Source organism: Atheta coriaria, unplaced genomic scaffold, assembly GCF_025399875.1.
Source record: "Atheta coriaria isolate IRGN ID8LTWV9N9 unplaced genomic scaffold, Caltech_Dcor_3.1 hic_scaffold_7_pilon, whole genome shotgun sequence".
NCBI classification, from domain to species: domain Eukaryota; kingdom Metazoa; phylum Arthropoda; class Insecta; order Coleoptera; family Staphylinidae; genus Dalotia; species Dalotia coriaria.
This window is the reverse complement of record NW_027045449.1, coordinates 12,096,044-12,121,898: the sequence shown is the minus strand read 5'-3', so window position 1 is coordinate 12,121,898 and position 25,855 is coordinate 12,096,044. Positions and strand designations below refer to the sequence as shown.

Below are 25,855 nucleotides of genomic sequence, written 5' to 3'. Positions count from 1 at the left end.
CCGCCTCCGCATGAACAATTTTCGCGTGCAGTCGCCCATTCTTTTTTTGCGCCGTTTGAATGCCAACATATCGCATCATGACTTTCTTTGAGCTCCCGTCTACTCATGTATCTTGAATTGCCTATATTTAGGCTAAAAATATTCAACTTAATTGAATTGTTATTGCTCTTACCGAGAAAAGATACTTATAAAATCATTACACGATTATTCCCTAAAATAAATTGGTAAAAAAGTTTTTGTTTAATTTAAATTTTAATTAAAACCGAAGTTTGCTCATCGTTTAAGCTGTGTCGCAAGCTTAATGTTACAAAAACAAATTCGCAAACAAGACGACGCTGTGATTTTTAGATTTTCGGTGTGGGAGTTTGTAGGGTGTGTTTGAAGCGTTGGAATGTCCAATGTCGACACGCTGGAGTCTAATTAATCTAATTCTCACCTGAAATTCAAGTTCGATGGCACGCTGTTGAGCTGCAGTTTGAGTGAGCGTAGGTTAAAGTTACGTGTCTCTCTGGCGATATTCTCCGGTGTCTGTGTGCCTTGATCACGGTGTCCTCCACCACCACCGCCGCCCCCACACTCCGCTCATTGTTCCCGGACGATAGCGACGTGCCGCCGCCGTTGGTATACGATAATTGTGGATTTGATGCCGACATTCGCATATTGTTTGATCTAAACGACACAAAAAATTATTATTATCATAGTATAATTTTTTTTCTATATAAAAAAATATGAGTAAAGTTTTTACCTGTCTGAGAGATTTCCACCGCCTGCGGTACGCCACATTGTGTGCGTAGATATAGCCGACGCCGACGATGGGGTGGCGGGCTGTTGATGATGATGTGGATGCTGGTGCTTGGCCATGAAACGTCCCGGCAGGCGTCGGAACTGATCCGCTTCGGGGTGTTCGGCAGCGAAGCGCGCTTTCTTGCGTAGCAGCTGCACGGTGAGGGCGTAAGTCACCACCATCACCACCATCGGCACATAGAAAGCCACCAACGAGCCAAACACGAAGAAGGCTCGATTGTTGATGACACACATATCCGGTTGAGGCATAATATTTTTATGATTAATTATTCCTACACCCCAGAAACATTCAAGTTAATTTAACAACTATTAACTAATAGATGGCGTTAGTAGAGTAAGCGGTTTACCTAATACTGTGATTGAGCTAGAGACTAACATCGAGAGCAGCCAGACTAGAGCGATGCGTTGCACGACCGTACGCGTGGTGAAGCTGTGCCGCGTCTTGAGCGGATTCCGGATGCCGAGGTAGCGATCGAGGCTTATAAAACACATGTGCATTATGGACGCTGAACACGCCAGCACGTCGCACGTCACGTACACATTACACCAGATCACGCCAAATGGCCAATAACCTGTAACATACAACATAAAACACTTTTAAACTATTCGACACCAGATGGCGTGACTGCAAAGTTGGTTAAAGTACAAAGCTAATTTAATGCCCGGGTGATAAAATCGAGTTGACTTGAGAGTTGAAGTTCGCTTTTGTTACGCTTTATTCTGCAATTACATCCCACTCGTAGGAAAATGATGCGGAATGTTGGAGATGAATGTAAATCGACACGGGTACGTGACTTTGTGTGCCATTCGTCATCTTGCGACGCACGCGAACGTCTTTGAGATGCAATTGCACTCGCGGCGCGCGAAACGCGCGGAAAAACGAAGTGGTTAGTCACTCGGCATTTCGAAAGCTTTTCACGATTCGTGCGCGCTACGGTTTCATTTCCTTTGTGCAATCTTTCATCGTGCGGCTGTGTGTGATTCACTTTCGTAACTTTTTACTAAACGCATTATAAACTATAGTGCCTTAGTAGGCTTTTTTAATTTTCCTCCGGGGATTTGATTCTGCGTGCTTTTTGGTAACCGACACGAAATTAATATGCGTCGCGAAGCCTCGCAGCCGAGGTGGTTAATAAGCCGACGCCGCTACTAATGATATTAAGAGGTCCGTACCGACCGCGGCACGTTTCGACGCATACATCCCCAAAATGCAAAAGTTGCCACTAACTGTGGTGCTATTTGTGGAAACACCCTGTATATTAATGTGTTACATACTTGACGCTCTTGGATGTCATGCATGCTGCATATTTTAGTCGTTAGCTTGTGCATTCAAGACGCGCCCGTTCCGACAACATGGAGGGTTTAACTTGGTCAAAATTCATCTCAAAATGTTTTATTTTTGAAAATTTTTTAAAAAACTTCTTGAATTATTCGTTTGTTTGGAGTATTGTTATCTTTAGATAAAAAGAAGATTTTCGATAGTTTACGTTAGTGCTTTGTTCTTTTTTGCACTGGAATCTTGGAAAGTGTCTCTTACTGGTGGAAAAATTTATGGGTGGTGGATTAAGTTGTTCGGAAACTAATCGCAACAAATCGTCGTGTTAGAAAAGTCATTGCCAAAAGCGATTTTCAACCGCATTATACAAGGTATTAAAATTTCGCCCAACGAAATAATTCGGTAATAAAAAAGTTGAAATATTTAGCGAAAGTTTGCCTGAGTTTATAACCAAATTTTATTTTTATGCGTTGTTGGCTTCATCCGGAACTCAAGTTGAGAAGCAATCTGCTCGTTTATATTGTCGGTGACGCGTTGCGATGTAAATTTTTGGCAGCGTAATGCAAAAGTGCATTTCACAAAAAAGTACTGTAAGTTCGCTCGCAGCCGGAATTGCAGGCGACTTAGGTTGGAATTTACGTATTGAGAAAACAGCCCCATGCGGAATAATTTCCGTCGGTGGGATTTGCTTCGACGTTTCGTTCTCTTGGAGAGCTCGCTTTACAAGTTTCATGCTTTTAAAATAAGTTTGGATTTTTTTTTCGGCTTCATGGAGAAAGGATGAATTAATTTGCAACATTTTGCTTTTTATTATCCTTTGTGGGCGGGTTTTAAGAGAATTTATTTGAGGAGGTTCTTTTCGTGTGTTTTTTTGTCTTTTCTTACGCACGTGTCCTTAAGTGACGCATTGTGCTGGATAGTCCTGCGTCGTGTGTCTTTACAAGACTCCCTTGACATTTGTCCGCGCCAGGAACACGCACGCTGCGCATCCTTCAATTTGTGCTTCCTCATTGCGTTGATTTTGTTTTCGTTTTATTTTTTTGCGCTCGCAGCGCTTGATCGCATTTCGGTACTTTTTTCGACAATTTTGATCGTTTGGTTTGCTTTGGCCCGCTTCTATCCGCGTGGAACGGCGGAATGTTTGTGGTTTTTGGGGCGGCGGCGGTGCGGAAACGTGAAATCGGAATATTGGAATATTGGAATATTATTAAATCGGCTTGGTTCTCTTCCCCCGCCCTTCTTGCCGCGCGCAAGCCGCCACCCGCACTCTTGTAAGTTCCAGTCTTGTTCGGACAGCTTGCGAGCTTTTGCAGGCAAATCGAATTAACGCCAGCCAAACAGATGATTCTTGAGGGAGCAGGCGCGCGAATAATTTAATTTTCATCGCCCCGAAAATGCCAAAAACGCCAAAAACATTCCGGAAAAAGCCGGCGATGAATATGAAAGTAAACGAATTGCGAAATCATTGCAATATCACAACGCACCGAGCGAGTAAGTTAAAGGATGTAAATAGATTTTCTCGATTAGATTAGCACAAAGGAGATTTTCATTAAAATAAAATAAAAAACACCAAAATCAATAACAAATTAATTATTCTACTGGTGTGGATTTACGCAGTTCGTGCGAATAATTTATTGTTGCAAATGAATTTTAGTGATTTATTTGATTGTGTGTGTTACATTTTAATGGAATGTGGAGAAAACAACCAAAAACACATGTTGGATATTGGTGATTAAAATCAGGCCCGCATTAACTCGATTAATTTCATTTAGCTTGCCCAAAACTTTTGTTCTTACTTAATACGCAATATATATTTAATTAATACGTAAATTTAAATTGTGCCTCAATTGGTAATTTGTTTAAATCACTTAGTCCGATTCTGTTAATATTGCTGCTTGAGGATATTACCAAAATAAATAATAATTGATTGTGTAAACTTGTAATGAATAGTCACGATGAAATGGATATACATCGGAAAGTGGAAAATAAATCATCGCGATTTGATTTATAAAGATATCGTTCCTGAACACTCTCCGATATTAATATTATTGTCGATTCTCGCGATTATCAATATTCTCAACAGTCTCACAATATTGCAGATATTAATATACACTTTCTCAGGTTGAGTAAAATATTATTTGCGGCTATGAATAATAACGGTATAAAATTCAAAGGAGTCTTGTTTCTAAGTACCTATTTAATTAATTACGAAGAGACGCAAAGTGTTTGAATAAATGTTGTTTTATCATTATTTTCTCATATTAATTTGCAATTAGCACTGTTACAAAGGTCACTTAGTGGTAAAAAATGTTCAAAAATCAGTGAATATTATATTTAATTTTTTTAAAGAGAGATGTGTTAGTTACAGCAGTTATAACTTTAGAACCTCTGGATATATTTTGATGATCTATGATTGATTGAATTTCTCTCCGTTCTGAATTGCATAATAACTATTAAAATATGGAAAATTGTGATTTGAAAGCTGCTAAATAAGAGATAAAAGTTGATGTAGAAATTCAATCATAGCTATAATTAAATAATTGAATCCGAGATGGCACTAAAGTACATAAATTGCATTTCGTATTTCTTTAAAATAAAAATGGATGATGTGATGTATTGATGAAATTTTAATACCTTGAATAAATTTGATTATATTTTTATTAAAATTTACCAGGACGAAGTCGCGAGTAAAAGCTAGCAAATAATATTACATAATGTTTTACTTTATATGATCTATTAATTTACTAAGGAAATCAAAACGCAATTAATTATTATTTCTTTAAAAAGTATTTTAAACGTCACAATCACAATTTTTGTTTTTGAATTAATCAATCAAATATCAACAAAAAAGCTGTTTTTGTCAGGTCAGTATAGACCTTTAGTGTATGTTATTGTACCCAAATTTTATAAAAAAAGAACTGAAATTTGTTTTTCTCTGGTGTGTCACTATACCAAAAATATTCACAAAAAATATTCCGGGAGATCAGTCAGTATGGGTGAGTTTGAACGGATAATGCGCTTAAAAAAAAAAGAAGCGCACAAAAAAAAATGCCGAAAACAACGCGAAAAATCGCGGCCGCACAAAAAAGTTTATAAATTCGCGCGTTATTTGTCAACCGGTCGGATAACAAGCGCACAATCATGCGCGCGTAACAAGGGTATCAGCCCTTGTAAGGGTTCTTGCACAAATTGCATCCATTTTTTTGGAATACATTTTTTTAGTTTTTAGTTCTATAATTTCATTATGTTGTGATGTTGTTTAAAATGCAACTTTTAATTATATTCACTGACAATATCTTGAAAGAGCGTTGAATTTTTTTTAATTTTTCATGCAATTTTCAAAAAATCGAGTTACTTTTAAGTAAAGAGCAAACCATTGAATATCATTTTAGGTATTATTGAATAAGAGTATTCAAACTGACTACAACAAAATACAACTTTTTAAGAAAAGAATATGTTTTTCTTTACTAAATTGCGTGTTACCGATTTTTTCGTTGAATGGAGCTTAAAAATATCAGAGAAAATAGATTTTCTAATTTGCAAGGTGTCCCTAGAGGGAATTTAAAAATACAATACTTTTTCGTCTGCGATGACAGGAAAGGAATATTAAACAGTTTAATCTGTAGGTCTTATGCTTCTGAAGGTACAGTTCAATTCAATTGTTCTCTAATAAAATACACAAGTCTGTTTCCAAGAAAACTGTAATATCTACGAAAGTATAAAATGCACCGCGCTGGTAAATATACTGCATCCTTGAGATATTTATTCCCGATCTCAATTGAAAAGCAAATCAAAGCAGGAAGAAACGCTTCTTCTTTAAATGTTACTTATAAAGCAGACCTACACTATTTTAGCCATGAAAATGTATTGAATTTTAATATACTTATCAATAAAATACCACAAGTTAAATTTTCTCCGAAATGTATTACCTGCTATTTATAAAGTATTAAATATATAATATGAAGTGAATAAATGTATAATTCTTAAACGAAGTATCATAAAACGTTTGCAAAATGAATGAGCACAAATAACACACAGTTGAAATACCGCCGAGGTAGATGAGTAGGTAGGTTGAAATGTGAAACGAATTTAAATAATGATTCGGTTCGGGGGTGATTCTCTGCAGCTTGCTGTGTGGCGTAATGTTTTTATAAACTGCCCTTTTGCTGCTTTATTTATCGCGCGACGAGAAAGTCTCTCGACCTCCTGACGCAAGAGCAGAGATTTATATATTTATATGTTTTGCGTTGTGCTTTTTGGCTTGATGTGCGGATTTTCGTACGCAAACTGCGCCAACAATGTGCATTATTCATTAGGGAATGCAAATGCGGTTTACGGATTAATGTCGGTTTTACTAAATTCACAGATTAAACCAAATCACCACACAAATTCAAGCGAAAGTTGAAATTAGTTAACAAAATTGACTTTTTATCGCAAGAAATTTATGGAGATGTTTGTTTAGTGTTTACAAGCAGTTAGAGCTGTTTTTTTGGCACGCAAATGCACACTGCAATCAGTTTTAAAAGTTTACATGCGTAATTTATGTTTTCCGAGGGTCGTAAACAATTAAAACCCGTAAAAAAACATCGAAATATTTCGCTACAATTTTATGTTGGTAAACTTTTCGATTAACCTGAAAACAAAGCAAAAACCATTGTAATTTGTAATCTACCCTCATCGCTCACAACATATTAGCTCGTAATTTTCCGTCCGTTTAGGAATTTACTCGGATTTAGGCTGGTGGTCTTATTTTTTCATCATTAGGGTCGGTTTTGTGATGATATATGTTGTTTTTGAGTGCTTGGAAGTTTAACACGTAGAAATACAAGGTGCAGACCTCGCTTAACACCGATTTCCGGCTGGAAATTCCACCTCGGGGGAGATGACCCGCACAGAGGGAACCAAAATAATAAATTTCGTCTCTCAATCTTTCGCCTACGTAAAAATAAACGTATTATACGCTTACCTGCATGGAAAATTAACAAACATTTTGTTTGGGTGAAAAATGCGTTTACTTTTTTTATTCAAAATCATCACAACACAAACATTTTATTTCTGGTTCCGTTTCCGTGTGTCCAATATGATTAAAATCGTTTGCACAAATTTTCCCACCCTCCGCCCGCGTTGTTGGTTAGAAGGATAATAGTTTTGCAAATTCTGTTTTGTTTGATTTCCGTGTTTGTCCGCTGCTTGATTGGATGCAATTTTAAACAGCTTGCGAGAGGACGACAGCATGAAATAACAAAATACAAAATTGTACGACCGGAAATAGATGAGGATGAATATTGTACGGGTAATCCTGTATTCATGTGATAATTTGTATTTGGGACAAGTTTGCGTGTATAATGGATTATTTTATTTTTGTGATTGAGAAATGCTTTTCGAGGATTTTGTTTGATGCGCGCGTCCTGATCGTTTTGTATAAATAAAATCTGTTTACTTTTCATCGGCGCCGGAAAAATCCAGCGGTTTTATTTTATAGTATGTTTTTATTTTCAATCGATTTAATTGAAAATCCACGTCGCGCAAATGCAATTACTTTCAATGAGTTCCCACTCCTAACATTAAATATCTGCAGAAGTTTATTCATTTTTACAAAAATTGAAATATTTTATATTTTATAATGTTACGAATAAAAATTATGCGTGTGGGTTTTGAAACTATGTTAATTTGAAGTCTTAGTTTAGATAAGTTTAGTGCAAATGCGTTTTGCTACCCCTTCATCATTTTATCCCTCTAGACTACGTGCGACAATTAAAGCACGTCTTTAATGCGTTTCCACTAACATTTCAGGCTTGTAAACATGCAAAATATGCAAATATGCGTTTTACTATTATACCGAGTGCTTCAACAATTAACATTAAATTTGGAGTAAAATTGAATAAAATTCTTGGAATAAATTACAATAATCGAATACTTTGTATACATTTTGGTTAATAAATGTAAAATTTAATATTCATAACAGGCGTATAATGCATACCGGTGGAACAGTTAGATCTAAGAACTTGGAATGTAGGTGGATGTGGGTAATACCGTGGAAATGCTTTCGGTTTTGCGGGAAACTCATTTGTTGGCAGCCACGTTTTTCATTACGGCAACGAGTACATTTTGTGATTACCGCTTTTGAGACATTTGCCGGCTATGTTTGCGTGTTTTCTTTGAAGTGAGGCCTCTTGTTTCAAAGGATCAGCGTAAGTAATTGTACAATTCCTGGAAACAATTGGCTGTAATTACGCATTCTTTGGCAATGCATAAAACATTGAGGTGAAGGATTAATTGTTTCTGGAAAACGCACGCATTTTTCATTCTGCCGTTTTCTTCTAGTGCAATTTCAAAAATGTTTATTAATACTTTTAATATCTCTTAAAATGAAACTTTTATTGTATTAAATACATTTTTAAATGTATTTTCTAGGTCAGTTAAATTATGAAAGAATCTAGCTTAAATGTTAGCTTTTATAAAGCTGAAAATTTTTAAGATTTTGAAAATCTATAATATATAAATGAATCGTAGAATCTGTTGGTAAGCGCATAACTCAACAACGCCTAAACCAATTTGGCCAATTCTATTTTTAAAATGTGTGTTTTGTTCAAGGATGGTTTTTATGGAGAGAAAAATTCGAATAATTGCCGGACAAACGCTAAAGACAGCCTTTTTCTATAGGATAAAAGTTGGCATTGAGATTCAATCATAATTATAGTTAAATAGTTGAATCCGAGATGGCGCGCTAAAGTGCAATATTCGCAATTCTTTATATAATTAATTTCTTTAAAATAAAATTGTGAATCTTATTGATAGAATTGACACATACTATGTGTTGAACAAGAGAGTAAAATCGAATTACATTTTTATTAAACACTACCTGGACGAAGTCGTGGGCAAAAACTAGTTTCCTATAAAATTAGCAAATGTTTCTTCTTGACTGACGGTTTCTTAAAATCTATAGCAGTTTATAGTATTATTATTTATTGTATTACAATGTTTTTCCTCGGGAACTGCTTCAGCAAATTGTGAGCTCTTTTTACATTTTAATAGAATAAAAATTGCTCATTCCTCGCTAACTGCCTCAAAAACGTTGACACATGATGCAATTTTTGTAGGATTTAAAATTACCTTTCGTGGGATGTAGTTTAAAATTGTTTCACTTAACTCAATTTTTCTAAATAAGTCTCTTTTCCGTGTCAAAATAGAAACGAAAATTGCAGATAAGTAGTTCAGCAAAATGAAACGTAATAGTTGGTTAATAATATCACAAACTACACACACACGAAACAAAAAAGGAAAATAAGGACACAATAAAGCGCCGTAAGGAGCGCCCAAGCACAGCCAGCAACAATAAGCAAGCTCGGATTACGAAAGATTATCGAAGATTACATATTTCCAGGCGGGTTTATTTTGAACGCAGCAAACTAGCGCAAAAGGCAGTCGGAAAGTTTGCGCAAAGCGCTGGGAATTATTTAATTTTGCGCTTATTTGAACCAGACAAAGTTTTTATTTGCAGAGAGTTTAAACTAGAATTGAATAAAATAAAAACGCAAAAGTTCGCCATTCATTAAAACATAAAACTCGAGCAGCACTTAAAGTATCCACAAATGTCTAAGTTTAGTTTTAATTGTTTTTAATTGCGGAGAAGTTTAACGATTGTTTTTCGATGAAAAATATTAAGATAAAGAGATTAAAACTCAATTGATAGACATTATATCTGCTGCCACATCTTCATATCTAGGTCATACTGTAATTGCATTTAGACATTGACATAAACTCGAAAATCACTCGATTATTTTATAATAAGAAATATTAGACTACTAATATTGCATTTGTTGTGATAGTTTGGTTGCCTACAGTTTAAAAGTTTCGAATTAAACGAAAAAAGAAATATTTTCCTTCTGACATGTTTTTTTTTTTCCTGAAGATATTTTTCGTCCTGTCGTGAATATACCGGTTTGCTTTGGAGCGGATTATTTTAATAGCGTTCGTTCGCATTCACGTTTTCGCCGTCTTCGTCTGGCGGGTGGTTCACCGCAGTCGTATTGACGTTAACATCCTCATTGGATTTTTCCATCTCGAAGGAACCCACCCCTTCACCTTCCTCACCCTACCTCATCTCATCTCAGCACTAGGGATTATTTTTCACATTGCGAGCCAGAAGAGCTCGCCTTCTCGACAATGGATTTTTATCTCGTCTCGAATCTATTTACCAAAGATAATGCGATTGTTAGGCGAGCATAATGAGGATTTTATTAATTCACTTGCAAATTGCGAGATGAGCAGCCACCCAGCCACAGCAAGCAAAACAGGAAAAAGAACCAATGAATTAATGACATTACGAAAATGATGGCCGTAATCAAATTGTGAAATGATGAATGCGTAATTTATTGTGAAAGCTTCCCGGTCGGACAATGTAACATGGCGGGGTGGATTTATTACTTATTTTCATTGTGGATAATCAAAATACGTGAAAATATTTACGATCCGGCGTTGGATTAGTCGAAATAATTCCGTGTTATAACCACAAATTTGCTCGCAACATTTTTATGATGAAAATATTTAATTTTAACAATGTAGGAAGCGAAATATTTTCAAATTTCCAAAAAACAAATATTGTTTGTTTTACGAACGCACTTGGTTAAATTCTGTGCGCAGATTTGTATCAGTTTTAATTCATATTGAAACAATATTGTTTTCGGTTGGCTTTGGGTATGTTTTTATTTGCGCTAGACATATGGAATACATTTGATATCAATTGATCAGACGAATATTTGCATGATTTGCTCGACGTCGATCCGTCGATATATGAGAAATGTTTGGAAAATAGCGAAATGCGAGTTCTTTTGTTTTGCGTTTCATCTTCTCCCCCAATGCGAAACAGTCGAAACCAGTGCATGGTAATAAACATAATGCTCAATAGTCGAGAAAAAAGCAAATAACGTAACGAGTGTCTTCTTCGAGTGATGGCAAAAATTGGAAAAGGAAATTTTATTTCATTCCGACGGTGTTTTTCGTGTGTTGTTTTTACGCTTCCAGACAGATCATATATCAATTGAACAAGTTTTTTTCGGTTAGAAATGCAAATTGTTAAGAAACACATTTTTGAAATGTTGGTTGCCTACGACTGAAAACGTCAGTCATCTGTTTGATAGACAACCAGCATTCCAGCGTAATTAAAATTTGTGTTGCCTATATTCATAAAAATGTCACGTGCAGCGCTTGCGTACTTGAATGAATTAATTTATTTAATAATTTTTATGTCAAAAAAATGTTTGCCTCCCCCTTTTAAGACGACATACGCTTCACGCACGTTTTACGCTTTTTTCCGACGCTCAAATTATTTTCTTGATTTTCTTGCTTTGCTTGCTTTGCCCGCACACGTCTCGCCGACGTTGATTAATTATCGCCGCGTGTGTTTGCAATTAATTAAGATTGAAACGTCTCTCGTTCTATTTTTTTTAGCACTTTCGTCCTCGTAAAATAATAAATATTTTAGTTACGTGTTAATTTTTCTTTAAACACTTCTCAAGCGGCAAAAGCGTTAAACATGTTAGCAAGATATTAATTATAGACAACCAATGACACATTTATGTTGCGTTACGGGTTGCCTACGGTGGTTTTGGAAAGATAAATGTTGACTCAGTTTTAGCAAATTGCCTTCCTGTCTGCTTCCAGCAGGTTGCTGCGATGTTTGTCTTGCGTGTTCTCGACATCATCGGCTAATAGTTTACCTTCACATCCGTGCACGTATCAAGCAATAAAATCTTTGAAAAACACTCATATCGTCAAGTAGGTGCTGGTGCTGTGTATACTTGGTTGCATAATTTGAATTGGAGGTATTTTTACTTTACGCAATGCAAATATTATTTCTGCACTGCGTGCGTGTACTTATGTTAATCTTGTTCTGAGTAAACATGCTGGAAAATTCGGCAATTTGGGAAAGTTACCTCTCTCTTGACGGCTCGTGTAGTCTGCCTCTCGTCTCAGTGTCAAGCGGCGAGTTTATCTTTAAACATCGCAGCGATCACAACTTTCCGCACGACGCGACGCCGAATAAAGCGCAGATATTTCGTAATTGCTTTCCAGCCTCCCCCCCTCAACAAAACATCATCAAGACGTGTACATCATGATTTTGGATGAAAGATTCATCCATACTAGATTACGCCCTGATTATCCTCCGACGTATTTTAATATAAGCTAATAATTTAATAATGCTAACAAAGTTTTCGCAGACAAATTACGCGCACAGATTGGAAAGTTTCGGTTTGACAGGCAACCAATATTACACCCAAAACGCATTATTGGTTGTCTATAGTGTCACGTTTAATCAGCTATGATCAATACTTTGTAAAATGTTTTAGTTTAACGATCATTTCATATTAATTAGTTAATTTTATGCGGCGATTATTTTTAATCACACGCATGGTAATTACACGGAACTTAATTGAAATAGAAAGCGTGTGTTGGTGTGCAAATTGTTGCGAACTGTCTCCAGGCGGCTGGTAGACAAGTTTCGAACGGAATTAATGATCTATTATGGTTAATTAACGTTTTATACATTGTTTTAAGTAATAGTTATTTAATAATTGTATAATTTAAATTAGTATAGTAGGTTAATTTTGTAAAATTAGACATTTATGGTATATGCAAAATTAGTGTTTGTTTATTTAAGGTTAGTTTAATAAAGTGATTTTATATGGCTAAAAGGAGAATATTTACCTATAATATAAAAATTAATCACAAAATTTGTTAGTAAGCGCATAACTCAACAACGCCAAGACCATTTTGGTCAATTCTTTTTTTTAAATGTTCGTTAAAGTCCTAGGATGGTTTTTATGGCGAGAAAAATTCGAATAATTGCCGGGAAAACCCTATAGGATAAAAGTTGGCATTGAGATTCAATCATAGTTATAGTTAAATAGTTGAATCCGAGATGGCGCGCTGAAGTGCATTATCAGCAATTCTTTATATAATTAATTTCTTTAAAATAAAATTGCGAATCTTCTTGACAGAATTGACACATACTATGTCTTGAAGGAGAGAGTGAAAACATTAAAAAATTGAAAAAAATGAAAAAATGTTGGTATGTCAAAAACCACTCCTCTAAAGAAAGTACAATAATTGTATTTTTCAACGTATACTCCAAGATAAAATAAGATCAAAATAAATTGGAGATAAAAATCCGAATGTAGATATGCCGTAAAATATCAAATACACAAAATATAATTCGACATTTAAATTTTGGTACAAACAGAATTAAATTTTGAGTTTTGACCCATTAATTATTTAGGATTAATTAAAACAATTATTTTATGATAATACGAACGTAAAAGGGATTATAAAATAGATAACAATACACGTGTTATTTGTTTAGAATAACACTAACTTAATCGCCATGCCTACAACAATGGTGAATTATTTCATTGCACGAAGCGCAAACACGAATTAGAGTAACATTCAATCCACAATGCAACAATGAATGTTGCACGTGCGCTGCGTGCAAACAACGATCTCGAATTTCCACTACCTTGTTATTACAATTAAAGCTCATTATGTGTCTGCAAATCTTATCAGGATATCCGAATATAATGAACGCGCGCTATATATTTAAAATCGCGCCGAATCCAGCGATATAATCGTTTGCTATATTTCGCGAGTTGAAATTCATTAAGCTTTGAAATGAATACCCGGCGCCATGACAGTGGCAATGGCGGCCGACAGTGACACGTGGCGGCGTGCCAAATGCACGCGTCACCAGCGCCCGTTATATTCAACGCAGGCTTGATTATGTCAGCGAACGGAAACACAATTCGAGTATGATTCAACAATTCATGCATAAACCGCATTGGAGTAATTGCGTTAAACTGATGCAAACAGTGTGCTAAAGTCAAATAGAGCTTAAAGCTTAAATCAACATGAACAATGATTATCATTAAAGAGAGGCATACGAACATAGAATGCTGATATTTTATAATACTGCGGTTATCAGCCATTTTTGTTGTGTATTTGATGATTTAATTAAACGCAATGAGCGTTATGATAGTTATTGTGTGTTTTAACGATCAAATTTCAAAATGGCAGCCGGAAACATTCGATGAATTCACATTATAAATTAATGAGTAGATTAGCATTAATTGCGTTGTAATTATCTGTAATTATTTAATTTATTGCTCAAATAACAATTTTATCATTTTTGTTTGCAGGTAATCAGTTTTTACTTCATTTCAGTACCGCTCGATGGCGTCAGCGACTAAAATTTCGTTTTGTCGTGACATAACCTACAAAAAGGTAAATTTTTATGTATAATGTTTAGTTAATGCAAATTCTGAAGTCTTGAATATAGGTTAACTTATTAGTATGTTGTTAGTAGTTGGATAATTGGGGCTTGGTTATTATCGCATTGAGTCAATGCATATTAGCATTAAGTCTCTTCAGTTTCCTGCCTTGCCAGCAATTACCAGAACTTGGGCTCTCTTCAGATCCTCGCTGCGCTCTCTTGATCTCGATGATCTCCGCTCAACTGCATTGTGCATCTCAATGTACTCATACACCTAATCAATCGTTAACTATCATAGTAAAATCATATTCACGAAAGGCAAATACTGGTGACGATTAGATGGGAAAATATTCTATGGATGTTAACAAGTTCATTAACAAATTTAATTTGGTATTTTGCCTAGTTGAAAGCCCTTAAGAAGCGAGGAGAATCGCGCAAGACAAGCGCGTTGCAAGTGGGTTGTATGAATTTTAATTAGATCCTTGCTTCCGTGCGCGTCGTCATTCTTTTCGTTCCATTTTTGAAAATGTAAACAACGCTTTTCATGCAAATTTTCGCTTACATTTTTGCACCCTGGTTTTCCTACGTGGGAAAATAAGATGACAATAGCGTAAATGAGAAAAATGGAAATTGTCTGAATGGAAATTTTGGATGGTAAACATCACACGCTTTTCAAATACGTCAATTTTTATTGATATTTATACGCGAGGGTGTTTTTTGCTTCGATTTTTTGTGTGTGAATGATAAGTAATGTCCTCTTTTGTGGGATCCTCGATGTTGCAATTTGAATATATCAGCGATGAAGGCGAGCCATCATGAATTATAACCCAATTTAGAGGTCTAGAGTCTATTCTCACATACTTTGCGCTGCGCTCGCTTTGATTTCTGGTAAAGTCCGCAATTTGTGAAAGGTTATGATATAGAATTCATCACAAAAGTTGAGAGTTGTAGATGAAAATTTTCGGCGAGAACAAACGAACGCATTGCTTGGGATTTGGGGGGATGGGGCTTTGGTGACATCTGTGCGTTTCTTTGGAAAACTTTGCGCGCGTCGAGTAATTAGCGTAAAATCACAGCGGCCGAAAAGTTTTGCGCGTCGAAATGCGTCGAGGAGCGAGGAGCGGAAAACGAAATTGTTGTCCATTTCAAGTTCATAATTAATTTACGAGTTTTACGCGAATGGTACGTGCACGAGTGCTGCGATGTGTCGCATGTTGTTTGCACAAAAAATATATCTGATTGAATCAGTAAACAACGTCGAGAAGTTACCGAAAGTTAGCGACTCCTCAACAAGTTTTGTGTTTTACTCGAGGAGTTTTCTTGGATTTTCACCAATAACTATGTTATCGCTGTATTTCGTGTGATTTCATCGGCAATTCGATTGCGCTGCGCGCTGATAACATAAGTTAATATTTGATGTCGACGCCGACAAACAAATTATCACTGCGTATCAAACAATATTTTTATGATGCAAAAAAATTGTTATTGTAATTAGGTTATGATTAATTTAGGTCTGGTATAGCTTATATCTACACTGTTCACTACTATTAATACTGTTTTTGCTCAGTTACACATTGAAAGGTATATAAATTCCCATAAAAATGAAAATTTGTAAATCATGCAATTTTCTAGAAAAAAAAGTGTAAATCTGGGGTATTAATTGCTATATTGAATAACTGAAGTAGTATTATTGCCCTACTTTTGATATCAGGTGTCACACGATAACATACGCAATACATAATATTATAAATTTGATTATGAGAGTGCTGTTGTTTGTTTGTGATGCTTTCACGACAAAACCATTACACCTATTTTGATAAATTTTTATATACAGATATTTGCGGCAAAACGAAAGCTAATAGGCTACTTTATATTGCAGAATTATAACTTGAATGGTTTAAAATAGAGATTAAAGTTGCCCTTGACTTCGTCTCGGTAGTGTTTAATAAAAATGTAATTCGTTTTTACTCTCTTGTTCTAGACATAGTATGTGTCAATTCTATCAATAAGATTCGCAATTTTAATTTAAAGAAATTAATTATATAAAGAATTGCTAATAATGCACTTCAGCGCGCCATATCGGATTCAACTATTTAACTATTACTATGAATGAACCTCAATGTCATCTTTTATCTTATAGAAAAGAGCTGTTTTTAGGGTTTTCCCGCAATTATTCGGATTTTATATGCCGTAAAAACCATCCTTGGACTTTAACGAATATTTTAAAAAAAGAATTGGCCAAATTGGTCTAGGTGTTATTGAGTTATGCGTTTACCAACATATTTTGCGATTCATTTTTTTTTATTATAGAATAATTCAAATCAAGATGGCGCTAAAGTGCATTCAGTTAATAGCATTCAATTTGTTTAAATTAAAAGTTAAAATTTGAAGATATTTTCACTAAAATATAGCAAGTCTTGTTATATTTATAATCTTATCAAGAAAATACTCTTTCATCTCTAATTTATTTCATCTGGAATTTTTCTGATGTTTCATTAGTTATTTTCTATTCTTAGTCCAGTCATTTGGTAGTTTTGCCTAGAAAATAGTATTGGATTGTTGAAAATTGGTATTCATATAGATTTCGAGGTGCTCTTTACGAATTTAAACTTTGCCACCTCGTATCTTGTGCGCTCGCGCCACCATCTTGGAAAAATGGTGCCTAAGAACAGTCTTTTGACCATATCTCCTTTCCGACTCATTTTGCAATAAACATATCTATATAATAAATTAAACTAGAGAAAATTTCCTATAATTTATGTAAGTACCTTTTTCTTGTAAAATTAATAGTTTTAGCGTACGGGCGCCGCAAAGTCTACTTCAACATTCGTATTTGCCAAAAACGCATTTCCACACCACCATGAGGGAGAGTACGTGGCGCGTTTTTTTATCGTGGTATCCCCAGTAGGCCTAATCCACACGCACTATTCCAAAATTTAATAGATTATCTTCCGATTCGCTCTTCGCGATGGGCCAGGTGTTGTGCGTTAATTGTTTTCAGGACCGATCGAAATATCACAGGTAAAATTTGCTGCCATACTATCCGCGATGGGATTATCGTTTCAATGCTATCTTGGTTCTCGAGTTCATCGTACGTGTGCTCAAAAACAGTAATCGATTCTTCCTCTTCATCGCTATCTTGTGATGGAATTTGCGAATTATCACAGGCACCACTGCAATTTGTACAGATAACGGAGCACTTCAATCCAGCCTTTCTGCAGCCGCAGGCTTTCTGACATCCCTTTTTACATTTGCAAGATATTAGTTTTAACAATGTTTCGGGAGCTGGGGGCTCGAGTGTAGTGACAGGAATTAGCCCATTCTTGCTTTTTTTCCATCCCCATTGTTCTGCATTTAGTTCATTCCCGTACCACTGCTGAACTTGGTGATAAGTTCTGAATGAATGTTGTCGGGCTGCGGCTTCTGTTGGTGGTAGCGATGCAATATTAAATTTACTTTTGTATGCTGATTTTGTGAAGCTGGCATATCTATAGATGTTTAAAGACATATTTTGCATAGTTTTCACATCACTGTAACTATATAATTTAAGAAGAAAGCGTTCGCCAGCTGTAGCAATGATCTCTGGACAAGCCTTTGGGTTTTTGAATACCTGGACAACTTCGTTTAAATCTGGATTTTTGCGGAGTACATTGATAAATTTTAATTTTCCTTGATGAAAAAGTGCAGATGTTGTATCACAGCCACTAAAAGCGTGTAAAAATAATATGTGATCTGCCGCCGTTTGATCGATGATGCTTTTGGTTGAATAGATTTGTTGCAAAATTTTTCCTTTCCCTGGTTTTAGTAAATATATGTTTGAATGCATTGATAGCGCCGTTAAAAGAATAAGAAGATCTACATCTTCGCCTATAACAATTAACGCTTGACTTACGAAAAGTCTTCAATCCTCTTTCTTTCACTTCAATCACTTCACTATCTTGCAGTGGAGTTTCACAAATAAAACAATTTACGTTATCTGCCATGGCGTCAAAAATGCAAACGACACGACTATTCAGAACGACAAATATGTAATAATGACTCAAAGAAGAAATACTAAAACAAAAGTATACTCGGCCGGCGAAACTTTCAACAAGCGAGGGGGAGCCGGAGCACCCCTCAAATCATAGCAAGCAAAAATTGCAAAGTCATGATGACGTGGAAATGAGTTTTTGACAAAAACGAATGTTGAAGTAGACTTTGCGGCGCCCGTACGCCAAAACTACTAATTTTACAAGAAAAAGGTACTTACATAAATTATAGGGAATTTTCTCTAGTCTAATTTATTATATAGATATGTTTATTGTAAAATGAGTCGGAAAGGAGATATGGTCAAAAAACTGTTCTTAGGCACCATTTTTCCAAGATGGTGGCGCGAGCGCACAAGATACGAGGTGGCAAAGTTTAAATTCGTAAAGAGCACATCGAAATCTATATGAATACCAATTTTCAACAATCCAACACTATTTTCCAAGCAACCACGTTTTTTAGCACCAAATGACTGTACTATCTGGGCAAAGACAAATCCAATAAATCGTACATCATAAAAAGCGGCTCAGCTGTTTTCCGAGATATAAATAGCAGTATAACACCGCCGACTTTCTTTTATTTATAGATAACCTAATACATACCTATATTCCCTTTTTTTTTCAAACATTTGATGTACAAAACAAATGTTTTAATTAAATTGTAGCAAATAAATCCGTGTGTTTGGCACTCAATTTAAAACATGTGTGCAAACATTAATGATTTAACACACAATAAATTAAATTTTTAGCACAGCGCGTAATTACTCGCGCGTGTTTCAACAAGTACAGTTTAATTGCTTGTAAAGTGGCGCACGAGGTTGTAGAAATTGTCATTCGATTGAATTCGCGCAGTGGAAATGCAGGAAATTCGCATTTAGGCAATTAAATCTCTTATCCTGAAATTGCCGTCATGAAATTATGCACTTAACTCATATACCGAATACAATTACGGCATAATTTACAAGTTTGTTTAAAAAATTAAAAATTGCCTAAATTACCGACACTGACTGCACTAATTTAATTTGAAATTTTATAATATTGATTACGCCGATCAAACGCGATATTTCAGCGTTTTAGCTCCCGACTACAACGTCCGTTGTGGCGGTGTGTAATTAAATTTTAATTGAAAACTGACGGCGCACGAGCTTAATGATAATAATAACAGCTACAAAGCTTTCATAATCAACTAGAAAGAAAAGATTTTGGAGCGCAGCTAAAATCTTCATTTTTTAACGTTATTACTTTATCTGCATTTGGGAAATCATCTGAAAGCTGTCTAGTTTTATTGACCTTATCTCCCGCGAGATTATCATACGAGATTCCAGTTTTCTTGCTTTCGCGCAACCGGAAACTGATTGCGAGAATATTCTCGAAGTATAAATGTAGCATCCAGACGCGCATTTGCAAACAATCAACAGATTGATGATGGAACATCATGTTCGATAGTTTATTTTAGCTGAAAGTAAATTGAAGGTAAATAAACGATGCTTACCTTTGATTACAAGACGTGCAAAGCAATGCATTGGAATTGTCGTTTGTTCAATTCTATTTTATCTAATAATTATAATTGGAAAGTCTGTTTTGTTTGATTTTGCTTGAGAGAGAGTGTATGCTCGATTCGCTTAATTAACGCGAATTTGGTATTAACTTGATAATTGATCGGTATTACGTTACCCTCGGCTTGTCGTCGGCGCCGAACTGAAACCCCGAGTGAAAACTTGATTCTGCCGGCTTTCGGCCATCGGATATTGTGTGAAATTGCGGCGTGGGCGCGCGTGCAAATTGCCAAGCCAGCGAGCGCGATATCTTCTCAACCCCATTATAACCTCTATAGTAAAATTGACATTTAGATGCGCTATAAACTAGGTTAAAACACAATAACAATGTATGATGGTTATATAGTTTTCTAAGTTGTAAGTTAAAACGTGAAAGAATCCATTTTTACAGCTTATTTTTGTTGATGTGGGTGGCGTAGTTAAAACGAGGGCGTCGAATCTCGGCCGTTGTAAATCCTTACGGATTGCACCGGCGTTTAAACAAAACGCCCCGGTTACGTGCCTCCAATCTCTTTCAGCTCTTTCAAACCCTCGCCGTAAGCACAAAATACAACACACAACACTATATGCTCCAAGGGTGAGGGTCTATAACAACCATAAAATACCTTCGGATACCTTTGGCAGGCTTGCGCACTTTGGAGGGCTAAAAATACCCGTAAACAAAAGCCGGCGGCTTTAATTTTAATTTTAACTGAAACAACGTGTCCTTCCGAAAATTCAAATTCTTTTTTTAAGGACTGTGCGATGAATGTGCAATGTCGTAATGTCGCATCTTTCGTTAATCGCGCGATTTGCATTCGTCTCGCATTCGAATTCGTTTTCCATCGTTTCAAGCGGCGGCGAAAGTTTTTTGTGTACCCAGACTTTAGATTACCGCTCACGAAGCGATGGCAAGATGGATGCGTAATGGGATGTGACGTATTGAGCGTTTCGAGTATTCTCAGCTTTTCGCCTGCACTCCACTCACCGTTCTTATCCGAACGTCAAATCGAAAAGTTGTTAAAGTTATTAATTTCGAATCACTAGTCTGACCCAGAATATAATCCCTGCTATATTACTGAAATATTCGAATATTTTAGAGATTCAGGTTTAAGCAAATGTCGGCATGTCAATTTGTATGCGTTAGTTTCTAACATTGTCCCCGGCGGGACCTTTTGAAGGATAACAAATGCAGGACGTTATCAGAGACCTCTGCGCTGCGCAAACAACCAACTCGAGGGTTGACTAAACAGTTGTCACAATGCGATAATAAGAAAATTACACACAAGCCATCATTTTCAATTGAGGTTAGGTTTACACTTTTACAGTTTTGTTTTTGTGGTAGAAATGAATTTTTTTCTTCTTCGCATACCTGATTGCAGACGGTTGTAAAATTCTGCTTTAATAAAATTCCAACTACTATCACACATGGGGTGTGTAGTAGTTTGGAAGTCTAGAGTCTGGGACAAATTTTACGCGCGACGAGTTGACGAGTTGAGTTGAGTTGACTGAGTGACTGTCAACTTTTTACGGCGTTGCGATATGCGAAACCGAGACGTGTTATACTTTTTTATGCGTTTTTTCTCTTCATTCTTAGTTTCTCGGTGAAAGTCGGAAAGTGAAACCGAGAGTTGAATCTCCAGCGCTATCGCGGGCGATAGAAACCTTGACGAAAGTGGCACTTTGAGTCGATTTGGTTTGAGGGATGGATTGGGGATGGCTGTGGAATGTAAGGTAAATAGAATGGCGGCGCGGAGAAGAAAGCGCCGAACAGAAAAATGTGCGTGTCAAGTGTCCTCAAAGTGCCACTCGTGATCGTTATTTTATTCTTTACCACCCATCCCCACCTTCCAGTCGGGGTGATTTGTCACATCGACACATTTATCTACATAGTTTTTTTTATATATAACTGCGTCGACAAATAAAAAATAAAATTATTTGCTCATTTTTGCAAGAAGCAAAAACTAAGCTTATTTTGAAATTATAAAGTTTTTTGTACATGCACCGTGAGAAATATGATGTGACAATTCTAAAAGTAGCGGATGTAACACACATTTGTAAATAGGCTAACAAAAGCAACGTCCGGTGGGGAGCAGGGGGTGCAAAGCGGCGGCTGAATGGTGGATGCTCTTTGGACTCGGGGACAAAGTGCGCAAGATAAACACACAATGAGCGCTCGCGAGCGACGCCGACTAGTAGTTCATTTCTCATTTTGATGTGGACGAGTAGAGAGGAAAAACATTTTCAACCCTTAAAAACACATACACAACGAAAAACGTTACCTTTTATATTAATAACTAAAAAATTATATACACAACAATTTATTTAATATTTTTATCTCAGCGTAATTTTTCATTTCTTTGAAAGATGTTCTCTTATTGTTGAACACCTTGTATGTTATAGATATCCGAGTGAAAATATGTCATGCATTTATTCATTTGAAAATAACTGATATCATTCACTCATGCATCTATGTAACATTTTAGAGATTCAGCGGTTTTTGTTTTGCACTTTTCAGGTAAAAAGAATCGAAATCTAGCTGTCAAAATTCTTTCTTTAACTTTGATAACACATTCAAATGCACATGAATGATTTCACTTATAACTTGAACGGATACTGTTGGGGCTTTGGAGAGTATAGCGAAGTTTTTGATTTAAAGCAAACTTTTCAATTTTTAAGACTTAAATTTTAGACAACAACTATATAGGAAGTTTTCTGCATTTTCCGCCAAGCTTACGCGGAAAAATGTCACTTGAATAATCAGGCGTGTTAGTTTTTCATCTTTTGCACTTAGTCATGAACCAGCTTCCACACTTCAGACTCAACTAGCACTCTGGTAGTCTTGGCCCGTTTTCTCATTTTGTCAGATTTTTTCATCAACGATATTTTGCATTTGCATGCATTACCTAAAGAATAACGGACTAGTTTAAAAAAAAAATTGGTTTTGATAAGAAATTAATTAATAACTCAAAAATTAAATGTACCGAAAACAAAACTATTACATTGATCAGTTTTTGAGTAAATTTACGTTTATTTAACAAAGTCGAGTTAGTTACAACTCTTATAACTCAATAATAGCTGGACAGATTTTGATGATTTATGATTTATAAAATTCCTCTGCGTCCCGAATAGCAGAATAACTATTAAAATATAAAACTAATACTTAAAGGGTAAAATCTATAATATAAAAATGAATCGCTAAATCTGTTGGTAAGCGCATAACTCATCAACGCATAAACCAATTTGGCTCATTCTTTTTTTTAAATATTCGTTAAAGTCCAAGGATGGTTTTTACGGGAATTCGAATAATTGCCGGGAAAACCCTAAAGACAGCCTTTTTTTCTATAGGATAAAAGTTAGCATTGAGATTCAATCATAGTTATAGTTAAATAGTTGAATCCGAGATGGCGCGCTGAAGTGCATTATTAGAAATTCTGTATATAATTAATTTTGTGAAAATAAATTGCGAATCTTACTGATAGAATTGACACATACTATGTACTATGTAGCAAGAGAGTAAAATCGAATAACATTTTTATTAAACACTACCGGGACGAAGTCGCGGGCAAAAGATAGTTTTTAATAAAAACTACCTCGACAAACTCAAAGGCTAGAGCTAGTTTAGAATAAATTAGTTAAAAAGGTGTATTTCAATTATTTAAACAATTATACACGATTAAAATAATAATTTCTATCAAATATTAAAACTAAACTATTTTCTAATTACATTAACGCAAAAATTACTGTTTACATAATGCTCACATAATTAAGTGCATAATAAAATAAGCAATTAATTTATAAATTATTAACGTTCATTCCGGGCTTCATCTAGCGTAATTAATTATTTATTTTAAAGAAAAACTTGTTTCAAAAGGTTAGACCGCTGTTCTACACTTGGCGCTAACAAAAACGTGCACCTTTTCATCCGTACTATGTTTTATGTACATGTATACTATATAAATATGTATGTGAATATATGCAAGTAGCTTGAAAACTGCCATCAGTGTGTCATGGCGCGTCAGTGCGCTTTTTGAATCTCCTCTGAATAGGTTGACAATGTGCATTTTCCTCTCTAAACGCACGCTGCGCGTATTCACACACATGTTGTGCAGGTTTTACATACATGACTACATATGTAGTTGTAGTTATGTATCGTGTTTTGTTTGTATTTTCTCTTACACTGTGTGCACCGTGATTGCTCCTCGTTTACAATCCTAAATAGCACGGACGCGGCTATTTTTACTCCGCGGCTTAAAAAAAACGTCCGAAAAAAAAACTAACGAGGCGCAAGTTAACTAGCATATAAACTTGAACTGTCTATGCCCGTATAGACATCTTAAAATAATAAATAGTTTACATCAAATTATTTTATAAGATATTTTTAGAATTTTGAATTTAATATTAGAATTGGTGGAGGCGCCGAGAATATAAATTTCACGAAGGACAAAAAACAAGTTTCTTTATGTTTTAAGTTATTGACTATATAAGTAGGTCCAATTTCTTCTACACCTTTTCGTTCTTTTTGTTTATCTTTTCTTCGGTGCGTGCAAACTGCGCGAAACGTTCAGCGTTGTAAAAAGTTCGTATACGAGTCGAGCGGTGCGGAAGGACCTCAGCATGTTAGCGAACGGAAAAGTTATTTAGGAGAGGTCTTAATATCTTTGATGTTCCTGCTGTTCTTGCTATGCTTGCTATTTTTACCGTGTGGCGTGCTCGTAATGATTATGTTGACGCATTAGTATTGTCATCAATGGATTACAACGCTGAAATAAAAGCTAAATTATGGACTGCGGACTTACGGCACAACGTTAACACAACCTAAGTAAAGCAATAAATTAATTGCGAATGTTAGTACCTATACATTTGTAAACCTTTCTGGAGTGTATTAATATAAACTTAATTTCGTTGGAAAACTTTTACTTAGAGTTAAATGTTGTACAATGTTGTACAACGACAATACTATTGCACATTTTTGAATTGGAAAGATGAGTTGAAATTAATGGCCGTAGATTTTGAGCATTTACTGCCGCCTCCGCCGTAAAACTGGATAGCAACATGGTCTATAACAATAAATTGTGCTCTTAATGCTCTTAACGTGTATTAAGTATATCAAAGATGCGTTTTTTATGTCATCTGATAAAAATACGCAGTAGTAAAACAGTTTAAGATGGCATGATAAATAAGATGATTAGAATGAGATTATGACTCTGGCAAAAATTGATTTTTAAAGGCGACATTTCGTAAGGGAAATGTGAAAAATGTTTCGGGATTGTCAAACTGACAATTATGATCGTACAGGGTTGCATGATGCACTTTTCTAAATCCCCGACGCTCCAAACTTCAACCACTCAGAATTTATAAATAAAACACAGTGACCCAATGCCAGGTGCAAGGGGATGCACCTGAAGTTTTCTACTTACAACTTTGAATGCAATTTACTTGATACCGAAGTCAGATTTTGTGTTGCAAATGAGTTTGGAGACTCACATTTGTCTCTTTCTAAGATTTATTCAAAAATACTCTAATCGCAAAGTTAATATGCAAACTTTTGCATAAAAATGTTATATTTTATGGCAGAAAAATATGATAAAGTATACTTGGGAATTTGTACTCCTTAATCTATAATATAAAAATGAATTGCAAAATCTGTTGGTAAGCGCATAACTCCACAACGCCTACACCAATTTGACCAATTCTTTTTTTTACATGTTCGTCCAAGACCAAGGATGGTTTTTACGGCGAGAAAAATTCGAATAATTGAGGTTCAAGTATAGTTATATTAGTTAAATAGTTGAATCCGAGATGGCGCGCTGAAGTGCATTATTAGCAATTCTTTATATATTTAATTTCTTTAAAATAAAATTGCGATTCTTATTGATAGAATTGACATATACTATGTCTAGAACAAGAGAGTAAAAACGAATTACATTTTTATTAAATACTACTGGGA

The 25,855-nt window shown here is 35.5% G+C and overlaps 2 protein-coding genes across 3 annotated transcripts in view; one reads left to right on the top strand and one right to left on the bottom strand.

The window, feature by feature from the left end:
• The window catches only part of LOC135796733 (26S proteasome non-ATPase regulatory subunit 1-like), a 98,487-nt gene that overhangs the window by 59,873 nt on the left and 12,759 nt on the right, over positions 1–25,855 (top strand). The window lies entirely within an intron of this gene.
• The window catches only part of 5-HT2A (5-hydroxytryptamine receptor 2A), a 37,112-nt gene that overhangs the window by 5,421 nt on the left and 5,836 nt on the right, over positions 1–25,855 (bottom strand). Inside the window, 4 exon segments of the mRNA XM_065308865.1 lie at positions 437–579; positions 582–669; positions 746–1,076; positions 1,152–1,376. Of these exon segments, the coding sequence (XP_065164937.1) occupies positions 437–579; positions 582–669; positions 746–1,076; positions 1,152–1,376 (787 nt within the window).